Here is a 15,778-nt window from a genome sequence, read left to right on the forward strand (position 1 = left end):
AAAGGCATGTATTTTTTATTATATTTTAAATGTTTTAACTGCTGGTTAAGTGCAACATATGGAAGTTATATGCATACTCTCATTCATGTGAACTCATTTAAAACATTTTTAATGGGACGTGTTTTTTATTAGACTTAAAAGTGTTGAAGAATTTTTGAAATATGAGACTAAAAGAAAACCGTTACAGAGAGCCATCTAGCGTATTCCATGGTACGATTTCGACAGCTCCATTGGGCTGCGCTTCAATACCGCCATCTAGTGATTTTATTTGAGTATTACATGTGCAGTTCTCATAGTAAACCACCAGATGGCGATGGTAAAGCGCAGCCCTATGGAACGGGTTTTTAAGGGGCACTGTTTCGACAGCGCCATTGGGCTGCGCTTCAATACCGCCATCTAGTGGTTTAAAGTGTGAATCACAAGTGCAGTTCTCACAGTAAACCACCAGATGGCGATGGTAAAGCGCTGCTCTAGAGTAACAGACCGACTGGGAGGGTGAAGGATGTCATACCTTTACGGAACTTGAAACTTTGAGCTAACTGTATAACGAAGGGTGTCCAGTTCGTCGCGCTTAACAGTTTATATATTTTTTAAATGGAAACAAAAGGATAAGCATATAAACGTACCACTTTTGATTGAAGTATTCCTGATCCTTGCTTTGAAATGTCGGGGAAGCTCGAGACTAAACACGGTAAGCTTAGAATAAAATTGTCATTAGTTACATCCGTGTTTCTTTGCCACAACAGATAGCAGAGTTTACGTTGAAAGCTAAACTAGGCGACTGTATTAACATTTATGTATTTTGTTTGTGTGTGAATGAGTGCGCGTGTAAATTGCCCATGTGTTATTATCTATGGATACATCTTTCGTCAACCCACGACACATCCCTCTCTTCATCTCTCTTAACCCTTGTCCGTCTGTGTGTTTTTACCCCTCCAGATGCTCAGCGCTCTCACCTGTCTTCCTTCACTATGAAGCTGAAGCACAAATTCCACTCTCCTAAACTCAAACGGAGTCCTTCTAAGAGTATCCGCCAAACTCCCGAAGAACACCCCCGCAGGGTCGTGCCGAAATCTGGAAACAAGGTGGGTACCTTACCTTAGTAGGTTGGTAGTCCATGTGTGGTGGGTGATAGATAAGTCATTGATGTGTGTGTGTCTGTGTGTATCTATTTAGCGTCAGATTCAGTTAGAGGTCCAGGAGAAGGAGGTGGTCAATGCCCTTCGGTATTTCAAAATCATCGTGGATAAGATGGCTGTGGACAGCAGACTTCTAGGGATGCTTCCAGGTTCTGCCAGCAAGGTTCTGGAGGCCGTTCTACAGCTGTTCCAGATGGAACCCACCATGCAGCAGCGGTACAGAACCTAGATCCTTGAACTCCTAACCTTGAATCCTAACTCCTAACCACTAACCCGTAACACCTAGATCCTAACTTCTAACCTCGGTCTTGTCCTGTTCCCCATAGCCCTGTAGTTTCCTGTCTCCTGAAACCTGTATACCAGGGTGTGGCTGACCTCATCCACTGGTCTGACCAGGTCCTTCTGAACGGAGCCAATCAGGACGATAAAGATTCCACCGTCACCACAGTGATCAAAGCAGTGCTGGATGGTGTGAAGGTAATGTCGACATGCAGCGTTACCGAGGTTACTTCCCTGAGGAAATGGTGACACAATGGCAGATTACACCTGGTAGATTACACCTGGTAGGTTACACCACAGATTACCACAGGAAGTTGTTGTGTCTGTTCATCGTTACTTCCTGCCCCAGGAGCTGGTGAAGATGGCCATGGAGACAGAGGAAGATGCTTCTCAGACACCCCCTGTCAGACCATCATCACCTTCCCCATCTCAAGCCTCAGCCCCGGCCCCATCTCAAGCCTCAGCCCCAGCCCCATCTCAAGCCTCAGCCCCAGCCCCATCTCAAGCCTCAGTCCCAGCCCCATCTCAAGCCTCAGCCCCAGCCCCATCTCAAGCCTCAGCCCCAGCCCCATCTCAAGCCTCAGTCCCAGCCCCATCTCAAGCCTCAGCCCCAGCCCCATCTCAAGCCTCAGCCCCAGCCCCATCTCAAGCCTCAGCCCCAGCCCCATCTCAAGCCTCAGCCCCATCTCCAGCCTCAGCCCCGGGTGGAGAGGAGATGAGGAACATGATGGAGGCCTGGACTTTAGCCCACGTCCAGCCTGCTGAGCCCCGGCCCCAGCCCCAGTCTCTCCCCAGTCTGGGGAGGGAGGACGCCCCACCTAAGCCCCCCATCTCCAGTGGGAATGCAGCAGAAAACAGGTGGGAGCATCGGTCAGGTTCACTCTTACTTTAACCAAACCACTGTGGCCATACGACCGGTTAAGACGATTCAACATGACTCGTTAACCCTGGTGGTTTTACGTGCTGGCGTGTAGAGACAGCGACACTGTTCAAACTGTTTTGCGTGTGTATTTTGAGAGAGAGAGCGCAGTGGAGGAAGGTGTGAAAGAAGCAACTTCCTCTGAGCAAGCGTGTTCTCAGAAGTGGACTGGAGTTCACACACACACACACACACACTCCCCTTGTGGTCTGTTTGGCCTGTGTCTTCTGTCACACACACACACACTGTCATCATGGTGTGGTTAATGCTGTGTTTGGTCCCCAGTCCTCCAGTCCTCCCACCTAAGAGACGTTCATCGGCCCCCACCCTCCTCCCCTCCTCCACCCTCCTCCCCTCCTCCAGGATCGCTGTGGTGGCCCCCATGAGGAGAACCACTCTCCCACCCGCCAACAGCATCCTGAATATACAGGTACACACACACACCCACACAAAGACACACATACATACAATACATACACACAAAAACACACAGTACACACACACACACACACTTTGATCTGCCAGACATAGTGACCAATCGCAATGGCGTCCCCCCCCCCCCGGGTGTGTGTGTGTTTGTGTGTGTTGGTGTGTGTGTTTGTGTGTGTGTGCGTGTGTCAGGAGTGTGAGGAGAAGTGTGTGTCAGACTGCAGGGAGGAGACTGTGGAGTGGAGAGCGGAGGGTGGGCTGGAGCAGGAGTTCCCAAGAGGGAGCTGGTGGTGGGATCGAGCGGCAGGAGGCTCTCAGGAGCGTCTGAACAGACTCAGTGGACCCAGTTTAACTGGCTCAGAAGGTTTGAACCATGACACTCACACGCACGCCCGCGGGGCACACACACGCACGCACACACACACCATTGAGGCTTGGAAAGTGTGTGTATATGTGTGTGTGTGTGTGTGGGGGAGGGTCTGGGGTGGGGGGTGGGGGGGGGTCTTGAAAGAGTATGTTTCTGCTTCTGTGGGAGGAAGTGACACATGTTGGTATTTCCTGCCTTCGGAGTGCACAGTGTTGCGCAAGGTTCACTCAGAGCAGACAGATCGGAGAGATATAACAAACATACTTCTGAAAGGGTTAAACAGTTTGCATCATTTAAGTAACTAGTATCGTGTGTCTCTGTAAGGTCAAGAGGTCATACAGCAAGGCTCCCTCTGAGCAGAATATAGCATGCTTGTTATTCTCACAAATGCTCTGTCTGTCTGTGTGTGTGTGTGTGTGTGTGTGTGTGCGTGTGTGTGTGTGTAGACACCAACAGTGACCAGTATGATCCGGACTATGATTTCCTGCTAGAGGATCTGTCCAATCAGGACACCCTCCCTCCCCAAGGGGGCAGTCTCAGCCCTGTGGCCGAGGCCACCAACTATGAGCCCCCCTCGTCCTCCTGCCCTCCTGCCCTGCCAGAGAAGAAGCGCAGAAGCCACGCCCCCCAGAGCCCTGTCTCCGAGAGCCCTGCCCCTCCAGAGCGTTGTCTCTCCGTTTACGACAAAGTCAGCTGTGAGGACGACTGTCTGACTCCACCATTCCCGCTCTTCCTCCCCGTGTTTCCCAGCATGCACCAGGATGAGGTCCCCCCCAATAGCCCGCCTCCTCTACCAGAGAAGAAGACCCGTCACAGTGAGTATCAGACTGACAGTAGGAGCTGGCGGAGCTGTAACAGTCTGTATTCTGTGTGAGAGCTCTCCCTTAAATCACCCCTCTCTCTCCCTCTCACCACCTCTTCCTCTCTTCCACTTTCGCTTTCGGACAAAAAGTATTGAAAGGTTGAAAAAATATTTTTGAAAAAAAAAGAAACATGAGTATCTATACTTCTACTTGAGTGAAGGGTGTGTGTACTTTTGCTATCTCTGCTCTCACCACACCTGCCTCCCTTTCCTCCCCCACTCCATCCCTCCCCCTCCCTCTCCCCCTCCATCCCTCCCTGACAGTACTGCAGTACATGCAGTTTGTGGAAGACTACTGTGAGCCTCAGCCCTGGATGTTCTACCACAGCACCCAGAGTAAGAGCTCCTACCACCTGAGGAACCAACGTTTCCAGGAGGCCTGCCAGCTCACGGACACCGTCCCCGCGCCCTCGCTGCCCCCTAAACAGAGACCGCAGGTGGGTCACAGACACCAGGCTCCTCCCGTCTCAAGTTGAGGAGATGTGATGCGGGCGGGGTAAGGGTTGTGTTGACACTTTGGGTTTTTTCCGTCTTTGCCAGGATGACAGCAGTGCTCCTGAGGACTGTAAGGAGATGCCAAGCTCAGAGAGTCTTCAGAGAAACGCTAGCGACCTGGACCTGACAGAAGACTGGTGAGGTCACATGCTGAACATCTAATAACACATGTTCATGAGAGGACACCCATAAACCATAAACACATAGCCTCTGAAAGGGGGTTTAGGTTGGTCTAGGTGCTATGGGCGTTTGTGAAGCCCACTGTGATATATCTTGTCAAAAAAGGGCTATACACATGTTTTTATATTTTAACAAACAAACTGACAAACATACTCTTTAAAAAGAGTATGTTTGTCATAAACAGCATCGTTTTATTTTAAAACTCTTCATTGTTGCCATGCTGTTGTTGTTGTTCCTGTATTTGCAGTAGTCTCAGCAGCCAGGAGAAGGAGAGCTTGTCCCTGGTCGACCACTCACAGATCAAGTCCCTGCTCACCCTGAAACAGGAGGTACACCCTGACCTTTGACCTCTCACCCCTGAGCTGGACCGGTCTGCTGGTTGAGCCTGTACTCAGCTAGCCTTCTGAAACACAATCTGTCAATGTGCGGTTGCTATGGTGACGTCAGAGTGACCCTCTGTTTATGTCCTGCCTGTGTTCTGTCTGTCTGTCTGCCTGCCTGTCTGCCTGTGTTCTGTCTGTCTGCCTGTCTGTCTGCATGTGTTCTGTCTGTCTGCCTGCCTGTCTGCCTGCCTGTGTTCCGTCTGTCTGTCTGTCTGCCTGTCTGTCTGCATGTGTTCTGTCTGTCTGCCTGCCTGTCTGCCTGCCTCTGTTCCGTCTGTCTGTCTGCCTGTTTTCTGTCTGTCTCAGGATGACGATGGCCCAGATGTGCGGGCAGGTCCTGGTGACATCCTATTGGTCCACGCCACAGAGACAGACCAGCAAGGTACATGTTTACCCACAATTCCTTTGTCCTTTGTTTGTCGTTTCTATGACATTGTCATTCCAGCCGTATCAGGGAGGGAGAGAGGGTGTTCTGACCATGTTGGGCCTTCTGTCCTCCTGCAGATATAGTGATGTACTACGAAGCCTTCTTGACAACCTACAGAACCTTCATCACCCCCGAGGACCTGGTTAAGAAGCTGCACTACAGATATCCTCGATAGAAGTACAGCCTATAGACCTGAGATCTCTCCTGACATAGACACAGTCTTCAGACCCTAGATATCCCCAGATATAGAGTCCATAGACCCTAGATGTATCGCTCTCTATATATACGTATACAGTCTATGCTTATAGAACCTAGATCTCCGTAGACATACAGTACCAGTCAAAAGTTTGGACACATTTTCCCATTAGATCCTGTCTATACACTAGATACAGAGATGAACTGGACTATATAGCTCTCCTCTATGTAGGAAGTTCTGGTTCCTTGACCCAGATGAACGTACAGCCGGTTCTGCCACAGCACGGACGCCAGTAGGAAGGTGGCGAGCCGGAACAGCTTCTGTGTCCTGGCCCGCGTGGTCGATGAGCTCTGGTAGGTCCAAATTCCCCCGAGACGCCCTGTCTCATCTGTAGGGGGGTGGGACAAGTGGTGGACATGTTTACTAGTCTTCATTTGTTTGCTCTGAACTCTCTACGCCTCCCCCCCCCCCACCCCCCCACCCCCCCCCCAGTGGAGTGGAGCTGTCAGAGGAGCTGCTGCGCTTCCTGTTGGAGCTGGTGTTCCGGCTGCTGATTGGTGGAGAGTTCAATCGGGCCCGTCTCCTTCGATCCAACATCCTGAACAAGGTGGAGAAAAGGAGGAGGCTGAACTCCACCCTCTTCCTTTGCCCGTTGGCCGCACGAGGTGTCGCCGCCAGGTACACACACACTTGCACGCACACACAGGCTACATATAGATAGGGGAGTCAGGTGGCTGAGCGGTTAGGGAATCGGGTTAGTAATCTGAAGTTTGCCAGTTTGATTCCTGGCTGTGCAAAAAATTACGTTGTGTCCTTGGGCAAGGCATTTCACCCTACTTGCCTCGGGGGAATGTCCCTGTACTTACTGTAAGTCGATCTGGATAAGAGCGTCTGCTAAATGTAAACAAACTAAACTAAACATAGGCTACACACATGCTCATAGATTAGCATGACATCTGTGTTGTTTGTACTTATTTTGGTGTGTGTGTGTGTGTGCTTCCTCCCAGGCCTGGGACGCTGCATGATTTCCGAAGCCATGAGATAGCTGAGCAGCTTACACTCCTGGATGCTAAGCTCTTCTACAAGATCGAGGTGAGGTTAGAGAAAGAGGAGAGACAGGTCGTCTCTCCTCTTTCTCTAACCTGTCTGACTGCCCAAACCTGTCTGTCTCTCCCCTGTCTCACTCTCTCTAACCTGTCTGTGTGTCTGTGTCTGTGTGTGTGTGTGTCAGATTCCTGAGGTGCTGCTCTGGGCCAAAGAGCAGAACGAGGAGCGTAGTCCCAACTTGACACTGTTCACTGAACACTTCAACAACATGTCCTACTGGTCTGTTTGTCCTCCTGTCTCTCTCTCTCTGGCTGGCTGTCCACCTGTCTTTCTGTTCTTTTGGTTGGTTAACTGTCTGTCTGCCTGTCTGTGTCCTGCAGGGTGCGTTCTTTGATCATGCTGCAGGAGAAGGCGCAGGAAAGAGAGAAGCTTCTCCTCAAATTCATCAAAGTCATGAAAGTACGTCCAATCATTTCCATTTCCATTTAGTCATTTAGCAGACGCTCTTATCCAGAGCGACTTACAGTAAGTACAGGGACATTCCCCCCCCGAGGCAAGTAGGGTGAAATGCCTTGCCCAAGGACACAACGTCATCTGGCACGGCCGGGAATCGAACTTGCAACCTTCTGATTACAAGCCCGCTTCCCGAACCGCTCAGCCACCTGACTCCCACCTGAATCACCACGCGATGCTGCGTTGATTCAATGAGCTGCTCACTTTTAGTTTATTTTTTAAATGTCCCTGTTCATCATCTCCCTTCTTTTTTCAACAGCACTTAAGAAAACTGAATAACTTTAACTCCTACTTGGCAATCCTATCAGCCCTGGACTCCGCCCCTCTACGGAGACTGGAGTGGCAAAAGCAAACATCTGAGGTGAGGGGGGCTTTGTGGACCAATCATAATTGATCTGGGCCAGGGGGGGCAATCAGAATGGAGTTTGGCAGAGTGGGCCAACCAGAAGTTACCTTGGGCAGAAGGATGGGTAAAGCAAAAGTTAACGGGCCTTGTCTAAAAGTGTGTGTGTGTTTTTTCAGAGCTTGGAAGAATACAGCTCCCTGATAGACAGCTCCTCTTCCTTCAGAACGTACAGAACAGCATTGGCTGAAGTTCAACCTGAACACCCCTGCATACCCTACCTGTAAGTACAAACCCTACTTGTAAGGGAGTCAGGTGGCTGAGCGGATAGGGAATTGGGCCAGTAATCAGAAGGTTGCCGGTTCGATTCCCCGCCAGGCTTTTACGTTGTGCCTCGGGAAATGTCCCTGTACTTACTGTAAGTCGCTCTGGATAAGAGTGTCTGCTAAATGACTAAATGTAATGTAAGTATCTGTGTACAATACCTTTATACCCTACCTGTAAAGCTCTTCATCTCTCTGCCTGCCTGCTCTGGGTCTCCCAGGGGTTTGATCTTACAGGACCTGACGTTTGTCCACCTGGGGAACCCTGACTTGGTGGAGGGCAAGGTCAACTTCTCCAAACGCTGGCAGCAGTTCCACATCCTGGATAGCATGAGGTGCTTCCAGCAAAAGTACGTACCTGGAACACCGTGACACGAGACACAGCAACCCTCTTCCTGTTTCTGTACCCCATCCAAAAGCTTAGGTTGGGATGAGTTTGTGGTGTGTAATTATCTCTCTATCTCTCTCGCTTTCTCTCTTTATTTCTGTCTGTCTCTCTCTCCCTCTCACCAGTCATTACAATCTCAGACACAACGAGGACATTGTCTCCTTCTTCAACGACTTCAACGACCACCTGGCGGAGGAGGCCCTGTGGGAGCTGTCTCAGAAGATCAAGCCTCGCAACGCCACGCGGCGCACAGAGCCACAGGAACAGACTTAGCCCTCGTTGGGAGGACAGCACATGTGAGGCAGGATTAGTCTGTCACCTTCCAGGGGAAAGACAGAGGCAACACCAGGGGATTCACGGGATTGGACTAATGGCACCACAGACAGGGTCTCACTGGACCAAGGACACACTGGAGGTCTCATTGAACCAAGGAAAGAGAGCTGGGTGATGCAGCCTGGGGGGAAATCACAGGTTGTATTTGTATCTACTGTGTAGGAAAGGTATGGAGAAGTACTGTACTGTGTAGGAGAAGTACTGGAGAAGTACTGTACTGTGTAGGAGAAGTACAGTAGAAGTACTGTACTGTGTAGGAGAAGTAGGCCTACTGTAGAAGTACTGTACTGTGTAGAAGGAGCATAATAGGCTTTATAGAACAGCCTTTCCCGCCAGAAGGAGATCATAATCATAATTGTGTAATTAGATCAAAATCATGTGTCATGGCACCAGAAAGACTGAGGTACTTGGAAAGCAGTGTTGCTTTGATATTGTAAGACTGAAGATATGAACACCACAGCTCTGGATTTTCAGTATCGATATAACTGTGCAACTGTGGTAATGAGTTGAGTGTGCATGCGAGTGGTGTCTGCTTCCATGTCTGACTAGATCCCCTATTGAACAGGGAAGTGAAACCTCAGATGTATCAAATCTATTCTTTCAGCCAGCCTTCTAAAGTAACTTGGGGAATAAATTAAGTCTTTTATATATATGTTTTATTACATTTGTGTTGTGCTTGTATAGTTTATAGTTAGCTACGTAATTTGTAATAGTGCCAGGGACACCATCTTTAATGCACTTGTTTCCACGGCAACAGGCTTTTTCAGCAGAGTACCGTTTTGTGTATCCCAGGCATGAGTAATCTATCACGCAAGCTCAGACGCTTCCCACGGATGATCCAAAACAAGGGGGCACCGATTTGTTTCACCGTTAATTGTATGTCTGCTCAGCTGTTTATGCCCGTTGGTCAGAAAATCTAAAAAGAAAATTGTTCGAACAGAGCGTTAATGACACTGCATCAGTGCATGAGTGGCCAACGGGCTCGGCCGTGGCACATGCTGACATTGCCATTGGAACGGTAAGCTAGCTAACTTGCTGGCTAAGCTAGTGCTAATGCACAGCCCTTGCAAGCTGCTGCTTGCTAACTAGCCATAAGTTAAAGTCTCTGCATTTTCAGTGGTTGAAAACCTTACAAGCCCCGTCCTTGCTACCTGAGAGAACCATGTTGTCGCCCATCAAACTACCACTTGTGATCAAAGCAGAGATCAACCTGATCTTGGTGCTCGTGACAGCTCTTGGACTCTGGACCAGACTCCATGGAATACAATTCCCTAAAGCTGTCGTGTGAGTTACTGTTGATAGCCTATTAAAGTTTCTTAGCTTTTCCAGACGTCTAGTAAGCCTGACTACCTAGGTACATAATTATTGGCGCTGTATATTTATGCTTTTACGGCAGTATATGAACCACTCTAAATGGTCACAATTGACAAGTGTACAGCACATCTCCTGACCTCCCCATGTTCCTCGCAGGTTCGACGAGGTATACTATGGTCAGTTTGTATCTCTGTACATGAAGCAGGTCTTCTTTATAGACGAGAGCGGACCCCCTCTTGGACACATGATCCTAGCTTTGGGAGGTGAGAAAGAGAGAGAAGGTCATTCCCATCAGTTAATTTTCCAGTCTGTTGGAGAGAGATCATATGTTTTTGTTGGTCTTCTCTACAGCATACCTGGGAGGGTTTGATGGGAACTTTATCTGGAAAGGGATCGGAGCAGGTGAATCTCCATTTCGTAGTTGTTAAACTTTAACACACGCAAGCATTGTTTTTTTCTTTAGCATACACACATCCACACATACACATACACACACATACTTGTTTATCATTAATAGCAAAGGTGGTTGCATCTGTAGTGAGGTGATCTGTGTTGTTGTTGCAGAGTACTCCAGTAATGTACCAGTGTGGAGCTTGCGTCTACTGCCAGCGCTAGCAGGCACCCTGTGTGTTCCTCTGGGCTACCTGCTAGTAGTAGAGCTGGGATTCTCTCACCTGGCTGCACTTGCTGCTGCCTTTCTCTTGCTGCTGGGTAACTACACACTGATCCCTGACCTCTGAACCCAGATCCACAGCCCTGAACTGAACAGACATGCTTGTCTTTCTTTCTCTTTCTCTCTCACTTCCCTCCTCCTCTCTCTCTCTCTCTCTCTGTAACTTCTCCCTCTCTTGCTGCTCTCTCACTTCTTCTACCCTTTTCTCACTTCTGCATCTCGCTTAGATTTTTTTTTTTATATGTCGCAACCAAACAGAAGTGGTGTATATCGTTTTCTTTTGTGAATCGGTGCATTTCTGAGTAAAATGTGCATGTGTGTTTGTTTCCTGTTGCGGTGTGCGTCAGAGAACTCGTTGATCGTACAGTCTCGCTTCATGCTGCTGGAGTCAGTGCTCACCTTCTTCCTGCTCCTGGCGTTCTTTTCCTACCTTCGCTTCCACAACACCCACCAAAGGTAACCCTTGATCTCTTAAAATCCTCCCCCTGACCTCTCAAAATCCTCCCCTGCACCCCAACTCTGCCAGCAAGGACTTTTAGCACATACTAGGTGGAGGCGAATGGAGGTGTTACTGTTTGTAAAGGTGTTTGGCAGGTAAACATTTCTCAATAAAGTTGTCGTTGGTCACTGGTTCCTCTTCCTCCACAGTTCTCCAACCTCGCTAGCATGGCTGATGCTGGCTGGAGGCTCCTGTGCTGGTGCGGTGGGGTAAGATTTGCTTGTCACAAGACTACTGTGTGTCAACATTGCCCCCAGTGTTCAACAGATGGTTGTGTGTAACGTTTTGTTTCCCTGTTTTCTATTGGGTTGTAACTTCTTGATTGTTTTTGTCCTCCTCTCTCATTGGCTGCCAGAGTCAAGTACATGGGTCTGTTCTCCTACCTGCTGCTTCTGGGCGTGGCTTCAGTGCATACTTGGAAGCTGATTGGAGAACGAGCACTGAGCCATGTGAGTCTGGATGTGTCTGTGTGTGTTTTGGACAGGTGAATAAATGACAGGTGAATTAAGGAAAGCTTTGAAATCCCAGTATTTTGTGTTTTTTGTCATAGAGGGGTGATGCTAATACTGACACCCACTCACAAACTCATTCACACTCTATCTCTCTCTCCTGCTGCTGTTGCTCGTGTTGCCCTGCAGGGGGCAGTGTTGGTGCAGGCTGTGCTCAGGTTCGCGTGCCTGGTGCTGCTTCCTGCTCTGCTCTACCTGGGCATCTTCTTCGTCCACCTCAGCCTCCTCTACCGCAGCGGGCCGCACGACCAGATGATGAGCAGCGCCTTCCAGGCCAGCCTCGAGGTGCTGAGCACAGAGCCAGGAGGCATGCGCAATATTCGTGTGTCGCTGTGGATAAAAGTGTCTGCTAAGTGAATGAAATGTCAAATGTAAAAGGGTTATTAAGGGTTTCTGTCTGTGTGTGTGTCTTTCCAGGGGGGTTTGTCCAGGATCACACAGGGCCAGCCTCTGGAGGTGGCCTATGGCTCTCAGGTGACTCTCCGCAGCTTGTCCAGTAAACCAATCCCCTGCTGGCTACACTCCCACAAGGCCAACTACCCAGTCAGGTGACGCTCGATCACAACCTGCCTCTCTTACCCCAGTCTGTCAGTCGATAACTAGTTTGTAAGTAGTACCTCCCTCTCGGGGTAACCAGTGCGGTGTTACCATGGTCACCTGTACCTTTCTCTGTGGTCTGCAGGTATGAGAGTGGGCGAGGTAGCTCCCACCAGCAGCAGGTCACATGCTACCCCTTTAAAGATGTCAACAACTGGTGGATCCTCAAAGACCCTGGCAGGTCGGTTGGTTTGTGTTGACCTGATGACTCCTCGGTCTGTTTAGTTGAGGACTGGGCACACCTACATGACACTTGATCCAGAAATAGATCTATTTCGCTAGTTAGTAGCTTAGCAGACAAGTTGGTGCTAGGCAGGTTAGTAGTCAACCTTAAACACCAAGTCTTGCTATACTAGTTGTTGTTGTTGTTGATAGTGTTGTTTGTATCTCAGACAGGAACTCGTTGTGAGCACCCCTCCCCGCCCTGTTCGCCATGGCGATATCATACAGCTGCTTCACGGGATGACATCACGCTTCCTGAACACGTACTGTACAACAGCTCTGTACTTTGTCTATCTCGGCCGTGGTCCGAAACCTGGATGAATGAATTTGCAGCCTGTGTTTGTGTTTCCTGACTTCACTCTCGTCTCGTAGCCATGACGTCGCAGCTCCTGTGAGTCCTCATGCCCAGGAAGTGTCAGGATACATCGACTTCAACGTTTCCATGCCTGCGCAGAACCTGTGGAGAGTGGTGAGGCTCACACTGCACACACACACACCACCCTCACACACACCACCCTTACACACACCACCACTGTCAATCACACATACAGACGTGTCATTTACAGCAACACCACCCTCGTAAAGTAGCTGATCTAGCTTTGAGTTGTAGGACTTTATCATTGGACAACACGTGTGTGTGTGTGTGTGTTAAGGACATCACCAACAGGGAGGCAGATCGAGAGGTGTGGAAGACCATCCTGTCTGAAGTCCGATTGGTTCACGTCAACACCTCTGCCGTGCTGAAGGTTTGTCAGCCAATCATGTCCACAGTTGGAGTTTATCAATGTCTTCACAGTGTGCGTGTATAAGATATTTTATGTCATGAATTATTGTTGGTCTAACATCGCCTGTGTGTGTTACAGCTAAGTGGCTCTGTGTTGCCAGACTGGGGCTTCAGGCAGCTGGAGGTGGTTGGAGACAAGATCAACAAAGGCTACCAGTCCAGCGGGGGCTGGAACGTGGAGGAGCATCGCTATGGCACCAGTGGGTTACTGCAAACCCTGACCTTTAACCCCTGACCTTGAATCTACCCTTTACTCAGTACGTTTTGTTTGTGTGTTGATATAGGTGAGGAACAGAAGGAGAGAGAGTTGGAGCTTCACTCCCCAACACACATTGACACAAACCGTGACATCACCTTCATGGCTAAGTTTTTGGAGCTACAGGTGACACAATGATCCATACTCCTTTTCACTGTAGCTGTGGTAACCTTGACCTTGGTAACCATTAGAACACCTGACCCTGGCTCACGAAGATGATGCTGTGCTATGGCCAAACACTTGTGAACATTCAGATCTTGTTTTGTTTCCATGAAAGAAAGAGGAGATGCTGATGTTGTGTTGTTGCCATGACAGTGGAAGATGCTGACGGTGAAACAGGAAGAGACGGAGCACAAATACAGCTCCTCCCCTCTGGAGTGGATCACCATGGATACCAACATAGTGTACTGGCTGCATTCTTCAAGCAACGTAAGCACCACCTGTCGCCTAGCGATGACCAATCATCTCTCGATGTAACATTGTCCACCGAATGAGGTGCAGGATAAAAACTGAATCCTATGAGGAAAGGAGATAGCTATATATTACTGCCTGTATTCCCCATATTTGTTCCGAATAACGTTTGTTCGTGCCAGGTGTTTGGGCCATGTTTGCACGCTGGCACTGAGCTGTTCTGATTGCCTGTTTCAGGCTCAGATCCACTTGGTTGGTAACCTGGTGAACTGTTCGTTGGCTAACCTGTCTCTGGGGGTGTACGTTGTCCTCCTCCTGTCCTACCTGCTGAGGAGGCGCCGGAGGATCGAGGACATCCCTGCAGGTAGCTGCTTCTTCTTAGGGTTTTTTTTGTGTCTGGTTTTCTTCCTTGACTTTCATCTTCATCTCACATTGCCACAGTGTATTTGGGTTCTGTAAAAAATATAGAAGTTACTTTAGGAAAGCTACGTTGAGGCTGAGAGAGTTCATGTTTTAGACAGGGAGCTGAACAATTGTAACGCTATAAAAACCTGGTGTGTGTGCGTGCGTGCGCCATGCTTTGGTGCTGTTCTCCAGATGCCTGGGAGAGGCTGGTGCAGGCGGGGGTGGTGTGTGCCGGCGGCTGGGCTGTTAACTACCTGCCCTTCTTCCTGATGGAGAAGACCCTGTTCCTGTACCACTACCTACCTGCGCTCACCTTCCTCATTCTGCTCGTACCTGTGGTGGTGGAACACCTGCACACACACCTGCTGAGGTGAGACCAGAGCTGAAAATACACACATACACGGATAAAACGCACAGACACGCACATCTCTTCCTGTGTGTTACCTCATTTCCTGTCTCCTGTTTCCTCCAGCAGTCCTTCCCAGCAGAGAGCCCTCCACGTGCTGATGGTGGCGGGGCTCTGCTCGGTCTTTCTGTCCTATCGGACCTTCAGCCCGCTCACCTACGGACAACCAGAGCTCGACGCCAACCAGCTGGTCGCCCTGCGATGGAGGGACAGCTGGGATATCCTGCTACACAAACGTAAACACGGCCCGTCGTAGGATCGCGGCGACACTCAAAGCCTTATTCTGTACCCTCGTTCTCCGACTAACTCAGTCACTCACGGACGAGAGTTGGTAACGCTTATCCCTTTAACCCTCCATCCACCACTGTGCAGACACAGCTGGTATACGCAGACTGTAGGCCTTGGGAGAATGATGCCCCTGTACAGACAGAAGTGGATTTAATGAGCAGTAAATGTTTACATCATCATGTACCTAAGAAGAAAAGGGAATGTGATTTTGTCAGGCTTGGGTTGGCTGATGTGATGGAGATGGGTAGATTTGGGTCTCTGGATCTGAAAAGTCACTGTGTAAACTCACCAAATACACGTTTTATGAACCACTGTAATACTTACATTGTAACATTATGCATAGCTGTTGTTTAATTAATAAAATAATGGTTAACAACAGCGAAATGTATTTTTTATTAAAAGTGAAGAATAAAATACAGTCCTACGGTTTTTACTTCTCTTCCTTGTTTAAAGAAAAGTGTAAATGTGTTAGTTGTTAGGGTAATATAAATATGTGTACAAAATATAACAAATAATAGCATAAGATGGGACTCATATTCGTTTTTAATATTAAAACATCACAAAATACGGATCTAAAACTGGAAAATGTGTTTCTCAATGCATTGTGGGTACTATGCAAACGACAAGTAAACGTGCAGCGATGGTGTTGCTGGTTATGTATTTTATGAAGGCCTGTAGGGGAGGAGCTCCTGAAAAAGATACGCTAGGGCTGATGGTTAGCGTTGCGTCCTTATAAATTTACGAAGCACCCGCATAACGACGGGTAGCACAAAAAGAAAAACGAATAACCC

The 15,778-nt window shown here is 49.0% G+C and overlaps 2 protein-coding genes across 3 annotated transcripts; both read left to right on the forward strand.

The window, feature by feature from the left end:
• Positions 1–555: 555 nt before the first annotated feature.
• LOC136937939 (rap guanine nucleotide exchange factor 1-like) lies at positions 556–9,256 on the forward strand. The gene is made up of 22 exons (XM_067231101.1): positions 556–691; positions 940–1,085; positions 1,177–1,355; positions 1,466–1,616; positions 1,768–2,276; positions 2,623–2,767; positions 2,959–3,130; positions 3,580–3,948; positions 4,260–4,432; positions 4,536–4,627; positions 4,918–4,999; positions 5,360–5,435; positions 5,558–5,642; positions 5,937–6,029; positions 6,169–6,354; positions 6,684–6,768; positions 6,908–7,002; positions 7,104–7,182; positions 7,496–7,597; positions 7,759–7,862; positions 8,124–8,252; positions 8,416–9,256. The coding sequence occupies exons 1-22, from the start codon at positions 664–666 to the stop codon at positions 8,561–8,563; spliced, it is 3,228 nt and encodes a 1,075-aa protein (XP_067087202.1). The 5' UTR covers positions 556–663; the 3' UTR covers positions 8,564–9,256.
• Position 9,257: 1 nt separating this feature from the next.
• On the forward strand, positions 9,258–15,416 carry pomt1 (protein-O-mannosyltransferase 1). 2 transcript variants are annotated; one of them, XM_067231102.1, is made up of 20 exons: positions 9,630–9,641; positions 9,741–9,907; positions 10,094–10,200; positions 10,289–10,339; positions 10,502–10,648; positions 10,958–11,066; positions 11,259–11,318; positions 11,465–11,558; positions 11,748–11,903; positions 12,036–12,166; positions 12,301–12,396; positions 12,608–12,700; positions 12,810–12,906; positions 13,091–13,183; positions 13,301–13,421; positions 13,506–13,603; positions 13,793–13,906; positions 14,126–14,252; positions 14,486–14,663; positions 14,766–15,416. In XM_067231102.1, exons 2-20 carry the CDS (start codon positions 9,786–9,788, stop codon positions 14,953–14,955), a joined length of 2,184 nt encoding a protein of 727 aa, XP_067087203.1. In that variant the 5' UTR covers positions 9,630–9,641; positions 9,741–9,785; the 3' UTR covers positions 14,956–15,416. The 2 variants fall into 2 exon arrangements, with proteins under 2 accessions (XP_067087204.1, XP_067087203.1); XM_067231103.1 differs by having other exon boundaries at positions 9,258–9,907; positions 14,769–15,416.
• Positions 15,417–15,778: the final 362 nt, after the last annotated feature.

Source organism: Osmerus mordax, chromosome 28 (genome assembly GCF_038355195.1).
Source record: "Osmerus mordax isolate fOsmMor3 chromosome 28, fOsmMor3.pri, whole genome shotgun sequence".
NCBI classification, from domain to species: Eukaryota; Metazoa; Chordata; class Actinopteri; order Osmeriformes; family Osmeridae; genus Osmerus; species Osmerus mordax.